The following is a 16,952-nucleotide window of genomic DNA, read 5'->3' on the forward strand; positions in this document are numbered from 1 at the left end:
AAAGAGAAAGAGAGAGAGAGAGAGGAGAAGGGCGATATAAAAGAAAAGAGGAGAGATGGGGGAGAATAGGGGGAGGAGAGACAGATAATACTCCCTACAACTGTACAGAGAGAGGAGGAGAGGAGGGAAGAGAGAGAGAGAGAGAGAGAGAGAGAGAGGGGGGAGAGGACAGAGGAGAGGAGGAGACAGAGAGGTGGAGGTCGTAAATCTAAAGGACAGGAATGTGGACTGTCCCGCCTGTGTAGCCCTGTGTCACCACCACGCCCCCAAGACTAAACCAGGACTAAACCAGGACTAGACCAGGACTAAACCAGACCAGGACTAGACCAGGACTAACCAGGACTAAACCAGGACTAGACCAGGACTAGACCAGGACTGAACCAGGACTAAACCAGGAATAAAATGCCTGGAGAGGTTTTATTATCCATGCAGTCCTTTGGTCCTGGTTTAGTCCTGGTTTAGTCCTGGTTTAGACCTGGTGTAGTCTTGGTTTAGACCTAGTTTAGACCTGGTGTAGTCCTAGTTTAGACCTGGTGTAGTCCTAGTTTAGACCTGGTGTAGTCTTGGTTTAGTCCTGGTTTAGACCTGGTTTAGACCTGGTTTAGTCCTGGTTTAGACCTGGTTTAGACCTGGTTTAGACCTGGTTTAGGCCTGGTCTAGACCTGGTGTAGTCCTAGTTTAGACCTGATGTAGTCCTGGTTTAGTCAAAGTTTAGACCTGGTTTAGACCTGGTTTAAACCTAGTTTAGTAATCCTGGTCTAGACCTGGTTTAGTCCTGGTTTAAACTGGTTTACCTGGTTTAGAAACTGGTTTAGACCTGATTTTGACCTGGTTTAGTCCTAGTTTAGAACTGGTTTTTTAGACCTGGTTTAGTCCTGGTGTAGTTAGTCCTGGTTTAGTCCTGGTTTAGACCTGGTTTAGACCTGGTTTACACCTGGTTTAGTATTGTTTTAGTCCTGTTTTAGACCTGGTTTAGACTTGGTCACATGGTCTAGACCAGGACTAAACCAGGACTAAACCAGTATGCACAGAAGATAAAACCTCTTGAGGGTTGTTTTTGATGACATAACACTCAGAACAGTGTTAATAAAATGATCGAAAGTTCCAGAAAATGTATTTTGCATAATAGTCGTCTTCACAGTGAGTGTAAACTCCCTGTCGTCTAATCGCTCACGTTCTGTTGCCCCTCTCATCTGGGACACTTCTGAGTTGACTCTTATTGTCGTCTTAGTTTAGTTTTGATGCAAATTTTTGGTCCAAATTTTTCGGGGGAAATCGAAAACGGAAAGAACAAAAGTTTTCAGGCACTTTTAACTGGAATTTACCTACATTTTAATAACATTTACTGATTTGTTATGATGCGTTAGAAAGGAAGTATTTATGTCACAGGTCTTGATATGAGTCACAACGCAAGTCTACAACCGCAGAGTGAAAGTGCACACTGAACCAGGACTAAACCAGGACTAAACCAGGACTAAACCAGGACTATAACAGGACTAAACCAGGACTAAACCAGGACTATAACAGGACTAAACCAGGACTAAACCAGGACTATAACAGGACTAAACCAGGACTAAACAGGACTAAACCAGGACTAAACCAGGACTATAACAGGACTAAACCAGGACTATAACAGGACTATAACAAGACTAAACCAGGACTATAACAGGACTAAACCAAGACTAAACCAGGACTAAACCAGGACTATAACAGGACTAAACCAGGACTAAAGCAGGACTAAAGCAGGACTAAAGCAGGACTAAACCAGAACTATAACAGGACTATAACAGGACTAAAACCAGGACTAAAACCAGGACTATAACAGGACTAACAGGACTAAACAGGACTAAACCAGGACTATAACAGGACTAAACCAGGACTATAACAGGACTAAACCAGGACTATAACAGGACTATAACAGGACTAAACCAGGACTAAACCAGGACTAGACAAGGACTAGACAAGGACTAAACCAGGACTATAATAGTACAGTGCAGTACAGTACAGTGAAGTACAGTACATAAAGTGCAGTACAGTACAGTACATTAAGTACAGAACAGTACATAAAGTGCAGTACAGTACAGTAGATAAAGTGCAGTACAGTACAGTAGATAAAGTGCAGTACAGTACAGTAGATAAAGTGCAGTACAGTACAGTAGATAAAGTGCAGTACAGTACAGTACATTAAGTACAGTATAGTACACTAAGTGCAGTACAGTACAGTCATACACAATAACACTCTGTGGTCTGGGGTTTAGTGTCATCTTTCTATTGTTGTCATTTGTTATGAATGATACAGTTTTGTTTTGAACACATGGGTTTAGAGGAGAAAGTCGATTATTTCCCCAAACACAAAAAGGCAACCGCATTTTAACTCTATTTTTATATTTTTAATAAAAAAAAAATAAAAAAAGACACTACTACTACTACTACTACTACTACTACTACTACTACTACTACTACTACTACTACTACTACTACTACTACTACTGATGCTGCAGGGGCTGCTGGACTCTAAACACGAACTAGACCAGGACTAAACAATACCTAAACCAGGTCTGGACCAGGTCTAGACCAGGTCTAGATTGGGTCTAGATTGGGTCTAGTCAGGACTCCAGGCCCTGGTTTTACAGCATAGGTGTGTCTGTGTGAGTCAGTTCTTAATAACAGAGTAACCCACCTGCTCCAGATACACACACGACCTGAGAGCACAAAAGAGACGAGAGACGAGAGAGGAGAGACGAGAGACGAGAGACGAGAGGAGGAGAGACGAGAGGGAGGAGAGAGGAGAGGGAGGAGAGAGGAGAGGAGGAGAGAGAGAGAGGAGGAAGAGAGGGAGAGAGGAGAGAGGAGAGAGGGAGGAGAGAGAGGAGGGGGAGGAGAGAGGAGAGAGAGGAGAGGAGAGACAGGAGAGAGGAGAGGGGAGGAGAGAGGAGAGGGGAGGAGAGAGGAGAGGGAGGAGAGGGAGGAGAGACGAGAGGGAGAGAGAGGAGAGAGGAGAGGAGAGAGAGAGGAGGAGAGAGGAGAGAGGAGAGAGAGAGAGGAGGAGAGGAGAGAGGAGAGGGAGGAGAGAGGAGAGGACAGGAGAGAGGACAGGGAGGAGAGAGGAGAGGACAGGAGAGAGGGAGAGAAGAGAGAAGAAAAGAGAGAGAGGAAAGGGGGAGGGAGGAGGGTATGGAGAAGTAGAGAAAGAGGGGAGAGAGGAGAGAGAGAGAGGAGAGGGGGGATGGGTGGGAAGTGAGTACAAAAAGGGTGGGATATATATACATATATATATATATATATATATATATATATATATATATATATATATATATATATATAGAGAGAGAGAGAGAGAGAGAGAAGAGAGAGAGAGAGAGAGAGAGAGAGAGAGAGGACTAAAACAAAGGGGTGAGGGGCTGAGAGAGAGAGACGCAGAAGAGAGAGAGAGAGAAACAGACGAAGGGGGACGTCCACAGGTCACTCGGGGTCACACAGATAAGACAAGGTCAGGTTAAACTAGGAGGAGAAACTCAGAGGAGAAGATCAGAGGAGCAGAGAAGAGGGTTAGAAGGTCAGAGGAGAAGGTCAGAGGAGCAGATGAGAAGATCAGAGGAGGAGAGGAGAGGGTTAGAAGGTCAGAGGAGAAGGTCAGAGGAGCAGATGAGAAGATCAGAGGAGCAGAGGAGAAGATCAGAGGAGGAGAGGAGAAGATCAGAGGAGAAGATCAGAGGAGCAGAGGAGAAGATCAGAGGAGCAGAGGAGAAGATCAGAGGAGCAGAGGAGAAGATCAGAGGAGCAGAGGAGAGGGTCATGTGACATAGTGACCTCCACATGAACCCTGCGAGGCGTTCAGGTGCTGCAGGACAAACACAGTCGCAGCTCTGTAAAGGAGGTGAAGGATCATGGAGGTCTTGATATTTTTAGACGTGTCGCAGAGACAAGTACAACTCAAAAGTCTAAAAAAAAAAGCCTAAACTAATATTACAACTAAAGTAAAAAGGTTATAATTAAGGTTAAATGTTTGATCTTATGTGAAACTGAGTCTTGTGAGCTTTAAGTCATGTTAGAATGTTGTTACCTCCTCAAAAACAGACCTGGAGTTGTGTTTTGCTTCATTCACACATGTTTGACTAACCCATGAAAAAAAAACTCCAAAATCAATTTCACATAACTTTAGAGTCAAAAAATAAAGTGATATGGATCCTTTAAGTATTTGGCAAAGTGAAAATGAAACTCCTTTTTTAATTTTTGTCATTCAGATTCATAGACACACTATGCTCCAAAAACTTTGAAATTGTGCTAAAAATACTTGTAAATACTTTGTACTATCCCCTACAATAGATCCAATGTGATTTTTACTGGCCCCTTTAAAACGCTCAAGTCGAAGCTACATTTGACTTAAAAAACACCCTTGCGACTTTTAAGGCAAGAAATTTAAACAAAATGAAAGCTGGTGTACATTAAGTTGTGCAGTACAGGCATCATTTCACAGGCCAATCATTTTGTAAGTTCTTGTTGAAATAATCTCAAATGTTCACAGAATGTAGAGAACCAGATCAAGATTTTATATTCAGTGTTTTACTTTTGTTCTGTTTTCAGGTTGAGGTGCTCACTCCCAAAGAGAGAGTCATTTTGTGTCTTGGAATCTGCTTGCACACACTCACCCAAGACTGTGAATGCAAAATTTGGAAAAATTTCACCAACTGGCAAACAAATTTGGACTTGGTACCAAAAATTTAAATTAAAAATGCTTATTCAGGGCTAAAGGATCTGATAGACCAACATCAACATCATCACTGAGCTAAAACAGGGGCGGCGCTACCATTAGGAGACAGTGTCCGGTTGCCTAGGGCCCCTGAACCTGGTGGGGCCCCCAACCAACTGTTCTCAGTGCCACTAATGGCTGAGGCCGCAGAGCAATTTCATTTTCTCTCAGGCCCCGTCCACATTGGTACATATTCGAGTTGTTTTCGTTGTAGATGCACTGTTTGTCCATATTAATCTGATTGAAAATGGCTCCAGAGATGAAATGATCTGGTGCTGCCAGCTTCCCATGAATTCATCTGAGTACAGATCTGATCCGGCACTGTGTGGACGCCTAAAAACGCTGATACGCAAATGTAGGTCTATGTGCCGCGAAGTAATTCAACGCCAAAATACTAAAAGGCTAGAATATATGTCCATTCATATAAACATGTGTCTGTGTGTACGACCTGCAGACGTATAATCTCTGAAAAGTTTAACATGAACCATCTCCAACACGACAAACACAGAACAGACTCACCATCAGCAGAACACCCCTCTGTCACAGAAAGAACACTCATATTCCACTGAGTTATGTCCTTTAGTACGACAGAAGCTGAACTGCATTAGTGCACAATAGTGAGCTGTTTTTTGAGTTTAGATTATGCAAATGAGCCATGTGGTTTTAAGTTTTGTTTCTGTAAAACGTAAACAAATATGCTCAAAGACTTGCGGACACAGAAACGACGTATCTGGATGTAGATCGTTTCTGATACGGTGATATGGTGATTCGTTTCAGTTTAAACGTAGCATTGATATGACATTAAATGAGAGTAGTTTACTTTTAAACAAGAAAACACCGTCAAAAAGGTATCTAATTGTCAAATCTATTTTAAGTGTCAAAACATCTGCTCTTTCACGTTAGAATGGACTAGTCGACTTGATGGTCGGATGTAAACAAAAATGTAATTGTACTAGCAACAAAATAAAACTACTTTCAGCTCTGGTTATTTAGTCGGCGGCCTAAATAATAAGACAAGTTTCGGTAACACTTTATAATAACTACACCTTATTTAGCCTTAATAAAGCATGAACAAAGACTTAATTAATAATGATTCACGCTTAGTAACTATTTAATTACTACCTGAATTAGCACTTAACTTGCACTTAATTCGCCTGTGCTGTTAATAGTTACTCAATACTTCTTAATTACTCATGAACTAACCATTTGCATGTTTACAAATGCATATTTAAGTACACATTTGAGCATTTATTAATCATTAGTAAGCTATGAGAAAATGATTTATTAATAATGCAATGCAGTGATAATTCAGGCAGCTGTTATCTGTTAGTTAAGTCTTTTTGAGAGCTTTTCTAAAGTGAAGACTAATTATGCTTTATTAAGCATTTGTTTAGGTTGGTCAAATTCCAGAGAAACAATAATGCATTACTAGTAAATCATTCTCTCATGGCTTAATAATCATTAATAAATGCTCAAATTTGGACTTAAATATACATTTAAAAATGCACACACAAATGGTTAGTTCATGAGTAATTAAGTAAGAAATGCTTATGAGTAACTATTTACAGCACAGGCGAATTAAGTGCAAGTTAAGTGCTAATTCAGGAAGTAATTAAGTAGTTACTAAGCGTGAATCATTATTAATTAAGTCTTTCTTCATGCTTTATTAAGGCTAAATAAGGTGTAGTTATTATAAAGTGTTACCCAAGTTTCCAATCCAACCTAATTCAAATAAAGATGTGCGTGTCTCATGAACAATGTGAAAAAAACAGACAATGAATATTTTGTTAAATATAAATACAAAACGAAGGCCCCAAACTCAAGTTCACCCAGGGCCCCCAAACTGTTAACTCCGCCACTGAGCTAGAATTAGTAGTTTTCGAGATAATTGCTTTTAAATCTATGTCAAATTCTTCAGTCCCATGATAAATTTACGATGTTCAGCACCTAAACTGTTCAATTGTTGCTTTTAAAACAATGTCAGATTTTTTTGGGACACCCTGTATGTTCTTTATTTTAGCTGTTTTGTGTTCGGGGGCCCAGACTCGGCGGTGCGCTCCTCGCTCAGGCTGCACCGGGGGCTGAGCAGAAGCGTGTGTGCGACCGGCGCTATAATCGCTTCCATCTTGTTCTTTTTTTTTTTTTTTTTTCTTTTGTGACTGGTTTTTGCCCACTTCAGAGCTGCCACTTCACACGGAGGAGGAGAAGAAGAGGGGGGGAGGAGAGGAGGGAGGTGGCTACATATGTGCTGGTTGTCAGTGTTGGGGAGTAACAGATTACATGTACCAGAGTTACGTAATCAGAGTACAAATTATGAGTAACTGTATTCAGTTACAGTTACTGTTTCAGTGAGTGGTAATTGGATTACAGTTACTTTGTTGAAATAAATGGATTACATGGTGGTTTTTTCCTGTTTTCCCCTTTTTTTTTTTTTTTTTTTTAATTATTCCACTCATTGCCGGACACTAAACTAGGACTAAATCAGGTCTAAAACCAGGACTAAAACCAGGTCTAAACTAGATCTAAACCAGGTCTAAATCAGGACTAAACCAGGACTAAAACCAGGTCTAAACTAGATCTAAACCAGGTCTAAATCAGGTCTAAACCAGGACTAAAACCAGGTCTAAACAAGGGCTAAAACCAGGTCTAAACCAGGTCTAAACTAGATCTAAACTGGGGCTAAAACCTGGTCTAAACTAGATCTAAACCAGGTCTAAACCAGGTCTAAATCAGGACTAAACCAGGACTAAAACCAGGTCTAAATCAGGTCTAAACTAGATCTAAACTGGGGCTAAAACCAGGTATAAGCCAGGACTAAACCAGGTCTAACCCAGGTCTAAACTAGATCTAAACTGGGGCTAAAACCTGGTCTAAACTAGATCTAAACCAGGTCTAAACCAGGTCTAAACCAGGTCTAAATCAGGTCTAAACTAGATCTAAACTGAGGCTAAAACCTGGTCTAAACTAGATCTAAACTGGGGCTAAAACCAGGTATAAGTCAGGACTAAACCAGGTCTAAACCAGGTCTAAACTAGATCTAAACTGGGCTTAAAACCTGGTCTAAACTAGATCTAAACCAGGTCTAAATCAGGACTAAACCAGGACTAAAACCAGGTCTAAATCAGGTCTAAACTAGATCTAAACTGGGGCTAAAACCAGGTCTAAACTAGATCTAAACTGGGGCTAAAACCAGGTATAAACCAAGACTAAACCAGGTCTAAACTAGATCTAAACTGGGGCTAAAACCTGGTCTAAACTAGATCTAAACCAGGTCTAAACCAGGTCTAAATCAGGACTAAACCAGGACTAAAACCAGGTCTAAACTAGATCTAAACCAGGTCTAAATCACGTCTAAACCAGGGCTAAAACCAGGTCTAAACCAGGTCTAAACTAGATCTAAACTGGGGCTAAAACCTGGTCTAAACTAGATCTAAACCAGGTCTAAATCAGGACTAAACCAGGACTAAAACCAGGTCTAAATCAGGTCTAAACTAGATCTAAACTGGGGCTAAAACCAGGTCTAAACTAGATCTAAACTGGGGCTAAAACCAGGTATAAACCAAGACTAAACCAGGTTTAAACTAGATCTAAACCAGGTCTAAACCAGGACTAAATTAGATCTAAACTGGGGCTAAAACCAGGTCTAAACTAGATCTAAAATGGGGCTAAAACCAGGTCTAAACTAGATATAAACCAGGTCTAAAACAGGACTAAAACAGGAGTTAACAGAACTAAACCACGCCACGCGGACCGTTTCTCCTCCTCTTCTATCAGTAATATTTTTAATTTGGTTCAGTAAAGTCTGGTCTTTTTATTTTCTTTTAGCAGACAAAACATCTTATGTGAAGATTTCCTCGTCTTTGCTGCTCTACAGAAAATCAAGTAATCCAAAGTATTCAGATTACGTTACTCACTTTACGTAATTTAATGGATCTTGGTGGTATCGGGATCGGTATCGAGTCTGTGCTTAGCATCAAAATCGAGTGTTACGTTTTTTTCTATCGTGACAAAACTGCAGATTACTAATAAAAATAGAGACATGAGACAGGTGAGACAGGTGAGACAGGTGAGACAGGTGCAGTTGGCTCACCTGTGACAGAAGGAGGAAAGAGAGAGAAGGAGAGAGCGGGAGGCCAGAACGGAGAGACAGGGAGAGAGAGAGAGAGAAAACGTGGGAGCAGAGAAGAGAGAGTGATGAGAGACAGGGAAAAAGAGAGAGAGGGAGAAAGGGGATGGGCAGAAAGGAGAGATAGGGAGAGAGAGAGAGAGAGAGAGGGAGGATGAGACAGAGGGAGGAAAAGAGAGAGAGAGGGAGGAAGAGAAGGAGAGAGGGCAAGGGCAGAAAGGAGAGATAGGGAGAGAGAGAAAACGTGGGGGCAGAGAGATAGAGATAGAAAGAGATGAGAGGGAGGAAGAGACAGAGGGAAGAGAGAGAGAGAGAGAGAGAGAGAGAGAGAGAGAGAGAGATGAAGAGAGGGGAAGGGCAGAAAGGTGAGACAAGGAGTGAGTGAGAAAGAGAGAGAGAACGTGGGAGCAGAAAGAGAGAAAGGGAGGAGACAGGGACGAGAGTGGGAAAAAGAGGGAGAGTGACGAAGAGAGACAGAGGGAAGAGAGAGAAGGAAGGAGGGTAAGGGCTGAAGGAGAGACAAGGAGAGAGACAGACAGAGAGAGAGAGAGAGAGAGAAACATGGGAGTAGAGAGAGACAAAGACAGATGAGAGAGAGGATGAGACGGAGGAAAGAGGGAGAAGGAAGGAAGAAGAGAGAGAGAAGGAGAGACAGGGGAAGGGTCTCTCCTTCTCTCTCATCCGTCTCTCTCCCGTGGGGGCAGAGAGAGGGATGAGAGAGGAATGAGAGAATTTGGGGGCAGCGAGAGAGCTAGTTGACAGAGAAAGGATAAGAGAGAGAGACAAGAAAGGGGGAAGGAATGAGAGAGAATGTAGGTGGAGAGAGATGAGAGCGAAAGAGAGGAAAGAGGGAGAGGAGGAGGAAGAGAGAGAGAGAGAGGGGGGTGGGGAAGGGGAAGGGAAAAGAGAGGAGGAAGGAATAAGAGAACATGGGAGGGGGAGGGAGAGAGATGAGCGCAAAAGGATGAGAGAGAGGAAAGAGGGAGAGGGAAGAAGAGAGAGAGAGAGGAGGGAGATGGAGCGAGGTGGCATGTACGGGCAGGTGCAGGCAGGTGCAGTAGCCTTACCCGTCTTCTGGCTCATGTCGGTGGGCAGGTGCGGGGGGCTGGCGCTGAACGGGTCGTTGGTGTAGGGCAGGAGCGACGTGAGCGGGTGCATCCCGTGAGACTGCTGCACCACCGACACTTTGTTCGACTGCGACACAACAAAACAGGAAGAATCGAGTTATTTTCAGCTTTGGTTTCACTTTCTGTCATCGCACTAACTCAGAGGGCACGTTTCTCCGGTCGATACTTCACAGTGACATCACGCCGGGGGAGTCCTACGTGTATTTCTGTGTTCATGATGATGTTGCCATGGAGACACGATACAAACATGAGCAATACCTCTCAGAACGTTTTTTGAGATCGTCTCTAAACTCAAACAGAAACACAAAATGGATTTAAAGAGCACATTTTCAGGAGCTTGGGGTCAGTCCGAGCGTTCGTGGTCGTGTTTAGGAGTTTGACTTTCAACAAAAAGGTGACAATGACTCATTGAAAAACCAAAATCAGCTCTTTCTTGTCAGATATTGTCTAACAAAGTGTAACAAAGCTCCAGACAAAGCAGTGATTTCATTTTGCAGTTTGTAGTGATCCAAAGTTATTCCTCACTTATCTTAATTTTATTTATTCATTTATTTATTTATTTCATTCATAAAGTATAAAAAGACATCAACAGTGTCACAACATCAAAACACACAAGAAATGAACGAAAAGGAGCAGAAAGAAGAAGAGTCATCTTATGTTATCTGCCCCTTTTTTCCTTTTTCAAGACAATCCATCTACGCCGATGGTTACTAAACATTTCAAATCAGTACATTTCAATTCAGGTACAATTAGGCTGCGTTCAGACTGCAGCCTGAAGTGACCCAAATCTGATTTTTAGGCCCCTATGTGACCTGTATCTGATCTTTTAATGACAGTCTGAACGACACAGATCAGATTTTTTTCAAATGTGACCCAGGACACTTGGATATGTGCTCCTAAAACCGATACATATCTGATCTTTTGACATGCGACTTCAGTGTGAACGGCCAAAGCGCATTCATCCACCTACACGTTATCAACAAGCTACAAACGTTACTATTTTGCGCTGAAGTAGGCAAAAATTGTTAATGAACTCCATGTCACTGAAGTGAAGCACGTCACCACTCACCACTCTTGGCTCCGTCTCCACATCCACACGTTCCTTTCAACGGACGTCGCTGCTGCTGCCCCACAAAACACCACGACCAAAAACCTCGTCCTTCTCAATCTCCTCCTTAAAACAAGTAAGTTGTTCATGTTCTGGCTCCGGTACAAGAGAAACTTTAAAATTGCCAGGTGCTCAATGCTGCGTCCATGTTTGGACAACTTCCGTAAACACAGAGCACGCTCACTGCGGTTGACATCATCGTGTCTCCAGTGCTCATGCCGGACACTTTTGGGCCGTTTAATGTTCACACTGGAGTCACATACAAGTCGCATTTAATTGGAAATGTGAACGACCTCGCAAAAACATCGGATTTCACAAAAAAATCCAAACTGAGCGTTAAATCCTGCAGTCTGAACGTAGCCTTATTCATCAATTGTAAACATAAATCTTCACTTTTATGCACAACAACTTACTTTTCTTTTTCATATATACACATTGCATTTGATTTGATGTATTTTTTTAAATGCCGTCATTGTACTTGATTCGTTTATTTCTTTGTCAAGACTATTCCATAAGTTAACTCCCAGTTTCACAGTGACACTTCGCTCCATAACCTTGGTTCTGAATCTGGCTTTTTTAAACATGTAGGTTCCTTTTAAATTGTAGTGGTTTGTTCTCATCTCAAACAGTCTTTGAATATTTACAGGTGACACTCTGCACTTTGCTTTACACATGATTTTGAGGAGACTTAAGTCAACAATATCATGCATTTTCAACACTTTAAGTTGAACAAATATTGGGTTGGACTGCTCTCTACAATGACTGTTGATGATCTAATTCTAATTCTTCACCAAGATGAGCATTTTTCACAACACGAGACCAAAGTGGAGTTTTGCAGTCACAGTAACGCAGTAATAAAACAGCAAGTAGATTTTCGGACTGTAAAACGTTTTATAATTAGTTGCAGACAGTAAACAGTAGATTTATTTTGACCGCTTGTATAGGATGACGAGCTTTACAAAATCAAAAACTGTGACACCCCCCTGTTTGTGGTGGCTGGTAATAATACAATTGTGAAATGAGCACATACAGTAATTAAGAAAAATTGTTCTGTGCTCGGCCCAGTCATGACTTATTTACGACTAACATGTGTCAGTATAGTCACATTTTCTTTGTGTTTTGGTCATTTTTAAGCAGCTTTTCTGTATTTTACCTAAACAAATGACTACAGATGTAACAATAATCAAAATATCGTGATATCACATCATTAGAAGTCTCTCAGTAATATCATGGACCATCACAATATATCAAATTACAAGTCTTTTTGCTAAAATTCATTGTTTTCATGCAGCAACAGCTGAAAGAAACAGAGGGAACTACATAGACCATGATCCTCTGCTCTGTTTCAGTCCAATGAAAATTACTTATTAAGCATTTTTAGATCTTAACTCTTTGGTTTATTACAGAACCAAAGGCCTGTCAAGACATTTTTAAAGGAAAAAGTAGTATATTCACTAGGGGTGTAACGATATCCAAGTCTCATCCACACTAATCCGAAAACAGCTCCAGAGACGGAATGATCTGGTGCCGCCAGCTTCCATGAATTCATCTGAGTACACATCTGATCCAGCACTGTGTAGATGCCTGAAAACACTGATGTAGGTTTATGTGCCGCAAAGTAATTCACCACCAAAATGCTAAGAGGCTAGAATATATGTCCATTCATATAAACGTGTGTCTGTGTGTACGACCTGCAGATGTATAATCTCTGAAAAGTTTCACATGAACCATCTCCAACACGACAGAAACACAGAACAGACTCACCATCAGCAGAACACCCCTCTGTCACAGAAAGAACACTCATATTCCACTGAGTCGTGTCCTTTAGTCCGACAGAAACTGAACCACATCAGCGCACAAAGAGCGAGCTGTTTTTTGAGTACTTAGGCTGTGTTCAGACTGCAGCCTGAAGTGACCCAAATCCGATTTTTTGGCCTCTATGTGACCTGTATCTGATCTTTTAATGACACAGATTTGATTTTTTCAAATGTGACCCAGGACACTTGGATATGTGCTCCTGAAACCGATACATATCTGATCTTTTGACATGCGACTTCAGTGTGAACGACCAAAGTGCATTCATCCACCTACACGTTATCAACAAGACACAAACGTTACTATTCTGCGCTGAAGTAGGCGAAAATTGTTAATGAACTATGTGTCACTGAAGTGAAGCACATCACCACTCAACACTCTTTGCTCCGTCTCCACATCCACACGTTCCTTTCAACGGATGTCGCTGCCGCTGTCCCACAAAACACCACGACCAAAAACCTCGTCCTTCTCCTTCTCAATCTCCTCCTTAAAACAAGTAAGTTGTTCATGTTCTAGCTCCTGGTACGAGAGGAACTTTAAAATCGCCAGGTGCTCAATGCTCGCGTCCATGTTTGGACAATTTCTGTAAACACAGAGCACGCTCACTGCGGTTGACGTCGTCGTGTCTCCAGTGCTCATGCGGGACACTTTCAGGCCGTTTAAAGTTCACACAGGAGATCACATACAAGTCGCATTTAATTGGAAATGTGAACGACCTCGCAAAAACATCGGATTTCACAAAAAAAATCGGAATTGAGCGTTAAGCCCTGCAGTCTGAACGTAGCCTTAGTTTATGCAAATGAGCCATGTGGTTTTAAGTTTCATTTCTGTAAAAAGTAAACAAATATGCTCAAAGCTGTGTGGATAGAGAAGGCCTGTGGACACAGAAATTACATGTCCGGATGCAGATCGTTTCCGATACGGTGACACGGTGATGCGCGGATTTATTTCAGTGTAAACGTACTCTAAATTTCCATGACTTTTCTAGGATTTTCATGACCGTGAGAACCCTGTGTAAGTACCCACTAGTGTTATGATGATACTGAAATGGAAACCTCGATAAAATTGGGAATAGACTCGATACTCAGCACTGATTCGGTTACTACAATGATCACGTTTTAGACAACAGAATGTTCTCTTTCAACTTTTAATAACAGTATTTTCTTTTTTTATTCCCATGTGGTCTTATATGCGTGTAATCCCTCAATGTTTCAGGTTGGTTCCATAGTGGTCCAAGGGCGTATACTAGTCTATGTGCTCTTATACTTGTACTTATACTCTTATACTATACTCAAGATCATTCTAAAACTATTCAGGAAAGCTTAATTTCTGTCCAATATCTAGTTTTGATACTAGTTTAATCAGATTTTCAGTACTTTTAACCACCCTCGTACCACTGATGCAGTTTGAAACCTGACTGGAGCGCTGTGTTTGATGTAGACCTGATCTTCTTTGATGTTCTGCTGGACTGTTTTTGGGGATGCAGATGAGGTAGAGGAGGGTTAGCTCTTCATCGCCGGAGGCCGCTAACCGCACACTGCTGTTTGAACTACACTGTGTGGTTTGATTTGGGACAGAAAGGCTGTGTTTTGGCTCACAGGGAGGCACAGTAAACGTTGTGGACTGGGTGGGTGGATTTGTGTAGACGTTTGTGTAATTTCAGAGTTGTGATCATACGCAGAAGCAGAGTACAGTTACAACAAGAGCACCGGGTAGGCCTCAGACTGGCATGAAGCTTCGCCCATGGAATTAAGAGTCATAAAATGGTCTGGAGATGGCACATTTACGGTGACATCACGCTGACGGGGTTCTGCATGTGTGCTGACACAACGCACGCATGAGCATAAAATTTCAAGGTAAAATATCTCACAGTTGTTTTTAACACCGAAAAGACTTATTTGAACTATCTGAAAGTTAAATTGGGGTTTGAGTTGAGGTTATTTGCCAGACTTGATATGGTTGAAGTGAATTCAACTTCCCCTAGTGTTAATTTGGCACCTCCCATCCACCACTTCAAACTCCCGCGAGAGAAGACCAGTCTGAACCAGTTTTGAACAGAATTCCATCTTAAATTAACTAAAATAAAGTGTCAGAGTAATTTTGTTTAGCTAAATCAGGATAACCCTACAAAGTGTTATCTGTTTACTCTCAAAACATTAATATAACTCTAGATTTTGGGGTTAAACAGGAATTTTGGCCCAGTGTTACTTAATTAACATGTCCAAAAAATGTTAAATTAACTCTAAAACAGATTGAACTCATATTAACCCTGAGAAAAAGTTAAAATTAATTCTGTGAGAGTCAATTTTAACACTCCACTTTTTGCTCTGTATGTGTACGTGTGTAGCCTGAATCATCAGCCGGTTTCACTTCATAGAAACCGTCTGACCTCACAGTGTTAGAATTCGTTCGCTCAACGGTAGACAGGTCCTTTTTTATATTTAATTTATTTGGTCGTGACATATATAATGCGCCGCTAACGGGGTTAACTGGTATATTAAGTTTTTCCCAAATCCTGTAGGAAGAAGGACAATAACGTCTTTCCCCTTGATGAAATTCACCAAACATTATTCTCTTTGCCAACACAGAATGTCTGTCTCTTCGCTGATTGGCTGGTGCCCAATCTCGCACTTTGGAGGTTTTGCAAACCGTCTAGTGTATTCTGATTCCTGACCTAGTCGTTGGAGAGACATGAAATTGAGTGTGGGCACTAGGTGGCGCCAGCCTGACTAGTATGTGTGTATGTAAAGGGGGAACAGTTAGACAAATGTAAATATGACACATGAACCTTGGGCTCATTTCCATGTGCAGACCCCTGGCAGGTCCATGTTACAAAAAATAAACCATATACACACGAATTAATTTGTTTCCCCGTTACTATGGTGATGCTCACAGCAAAGTGATCAGAGAATACATAAACAAGTGGACTGAGTGACGTCACCCATAGTGTTCGGCTCCAGACAAATGAAGCTCACAGAGGCTGGCAGATATAGTGGCGACTTTCAAACCAATTTATGTATTTGGTTGCTATTGCAGTATCATAGCAATCAATCAATCAATTAGCCAGTCAGGATAGAGGGTGTTAAAGGTAATGCCCCTTTTCATCTGTATCACAGGTTTGGCAGGAGGCAAGCATTTGCAAGGCAATGCTGTCAATCAAACCTGTTGCTGACGTTAGCAGGAGAAAGAAGACTCTGTTATTAATGTTCATATCTTGATTTACGGACAACATAATGAAATAAAAACCCCAGTATCATGTAGAGTGGGTTAATGCAAACATTTTAAGATTAAAATGACAAGTCTGATAGCGACAAATAGAGCAGGGGTGAGCAATTCTTTTTTTCCACGGGAAACAGAAACTATTGTGGAGAGCCAGACCAAAATGCTTAACTTAATTCTGCATAATATGACTCGTATTTCTTTGTAACAAGTAAAGTAAATAGCATTGTTTTGACAAGCTGGTACGAAAAAACACCTCTAAAATAAAAGCAACTTTAGTCCATGTATGAGGTAAAACGATAACATATGTTTATTTTGTAATTCCACATGATAATAAACGGGTCGGTCAGAGTCAACCAAAGGCCCAGGAGCTGGACAAAGCTCAGGTCTGAAATAGAGGGATGACGTTTTTTCAGTAGAACAGAAGGTACTGAAGCAGGGTCCCAAAACCTTTTTTTTTTTAACTATATTTCTTCATTTTTAAAGGATGAGGATGAAGTGGTTTTCAGCGGGTTCTGTCTGTTCACTCCTTCATCACGTCTGTCTCGCTTTTCACTCCCTCATCTCTCGCTCCCTGTCAAACTGCAAACACGTCGGCCCAGATATTATCATTCCCTCTTATTATCAGTCCTTCATCATCTCCCTCCGCTGGCTCTGGAGTGCGGAGACCGGTTAATGTGCCCGGGGAATAAAGTTGCCTGACCTCTTCCCAGTGTTTGTAAAAGTGAAGCTGTAACAGAACTCTTCACATGTAGCCTAGAAAAAATAATAAAATCTGGGCCGACGTGTTTGCAGTTTGACAGGGAG

General features: G+C 41.5%; 1 protein-coding gene across 7 annotated transcripts in view; it reads right to left on the minus strand.

The window, feature by feature from the left end:
* tcf7 (transcription factor 7) overlaps positions 1-16,952 on the minus strand; it is a 139,360-nt gene that overhangs the window by 45,045 nt on the left and 77,363 nt on the right. For all 7 annotated transcript variants that reach the window (XM_055148341.1, XM_055148339.1, XM_055148342.1 and 4 more), the window contains exon 4: positions 9,944-10,070. In XM_055148341.1, the coding sequence (XP_055004316.1) occupies positions 9,944-10,070 (127 nt within the window). The remainder of the gene's footprint in view (positions 1-9,943; positions 10,071-16,952) is intronic.

This window comes from Boleophthalmus pectinirostris, unplaced genomic scaffold (assembly GCF_026225935.1).
Source record: "Boleophthalmus pectinirostris isolate CB_2022bp ecotype Guang Dong unplaced genomic scaffold, ASM2622593v1 HiC_scaffold_12, whole genome shotgun sequence".
Taxonomy (NCBI): Eukaryota; Metazoa; Chordata; class Actinopteri; order Gobiiformes; family Gobiidae; genus Boleophthalmus; species Boleophthalmus pectinirostris.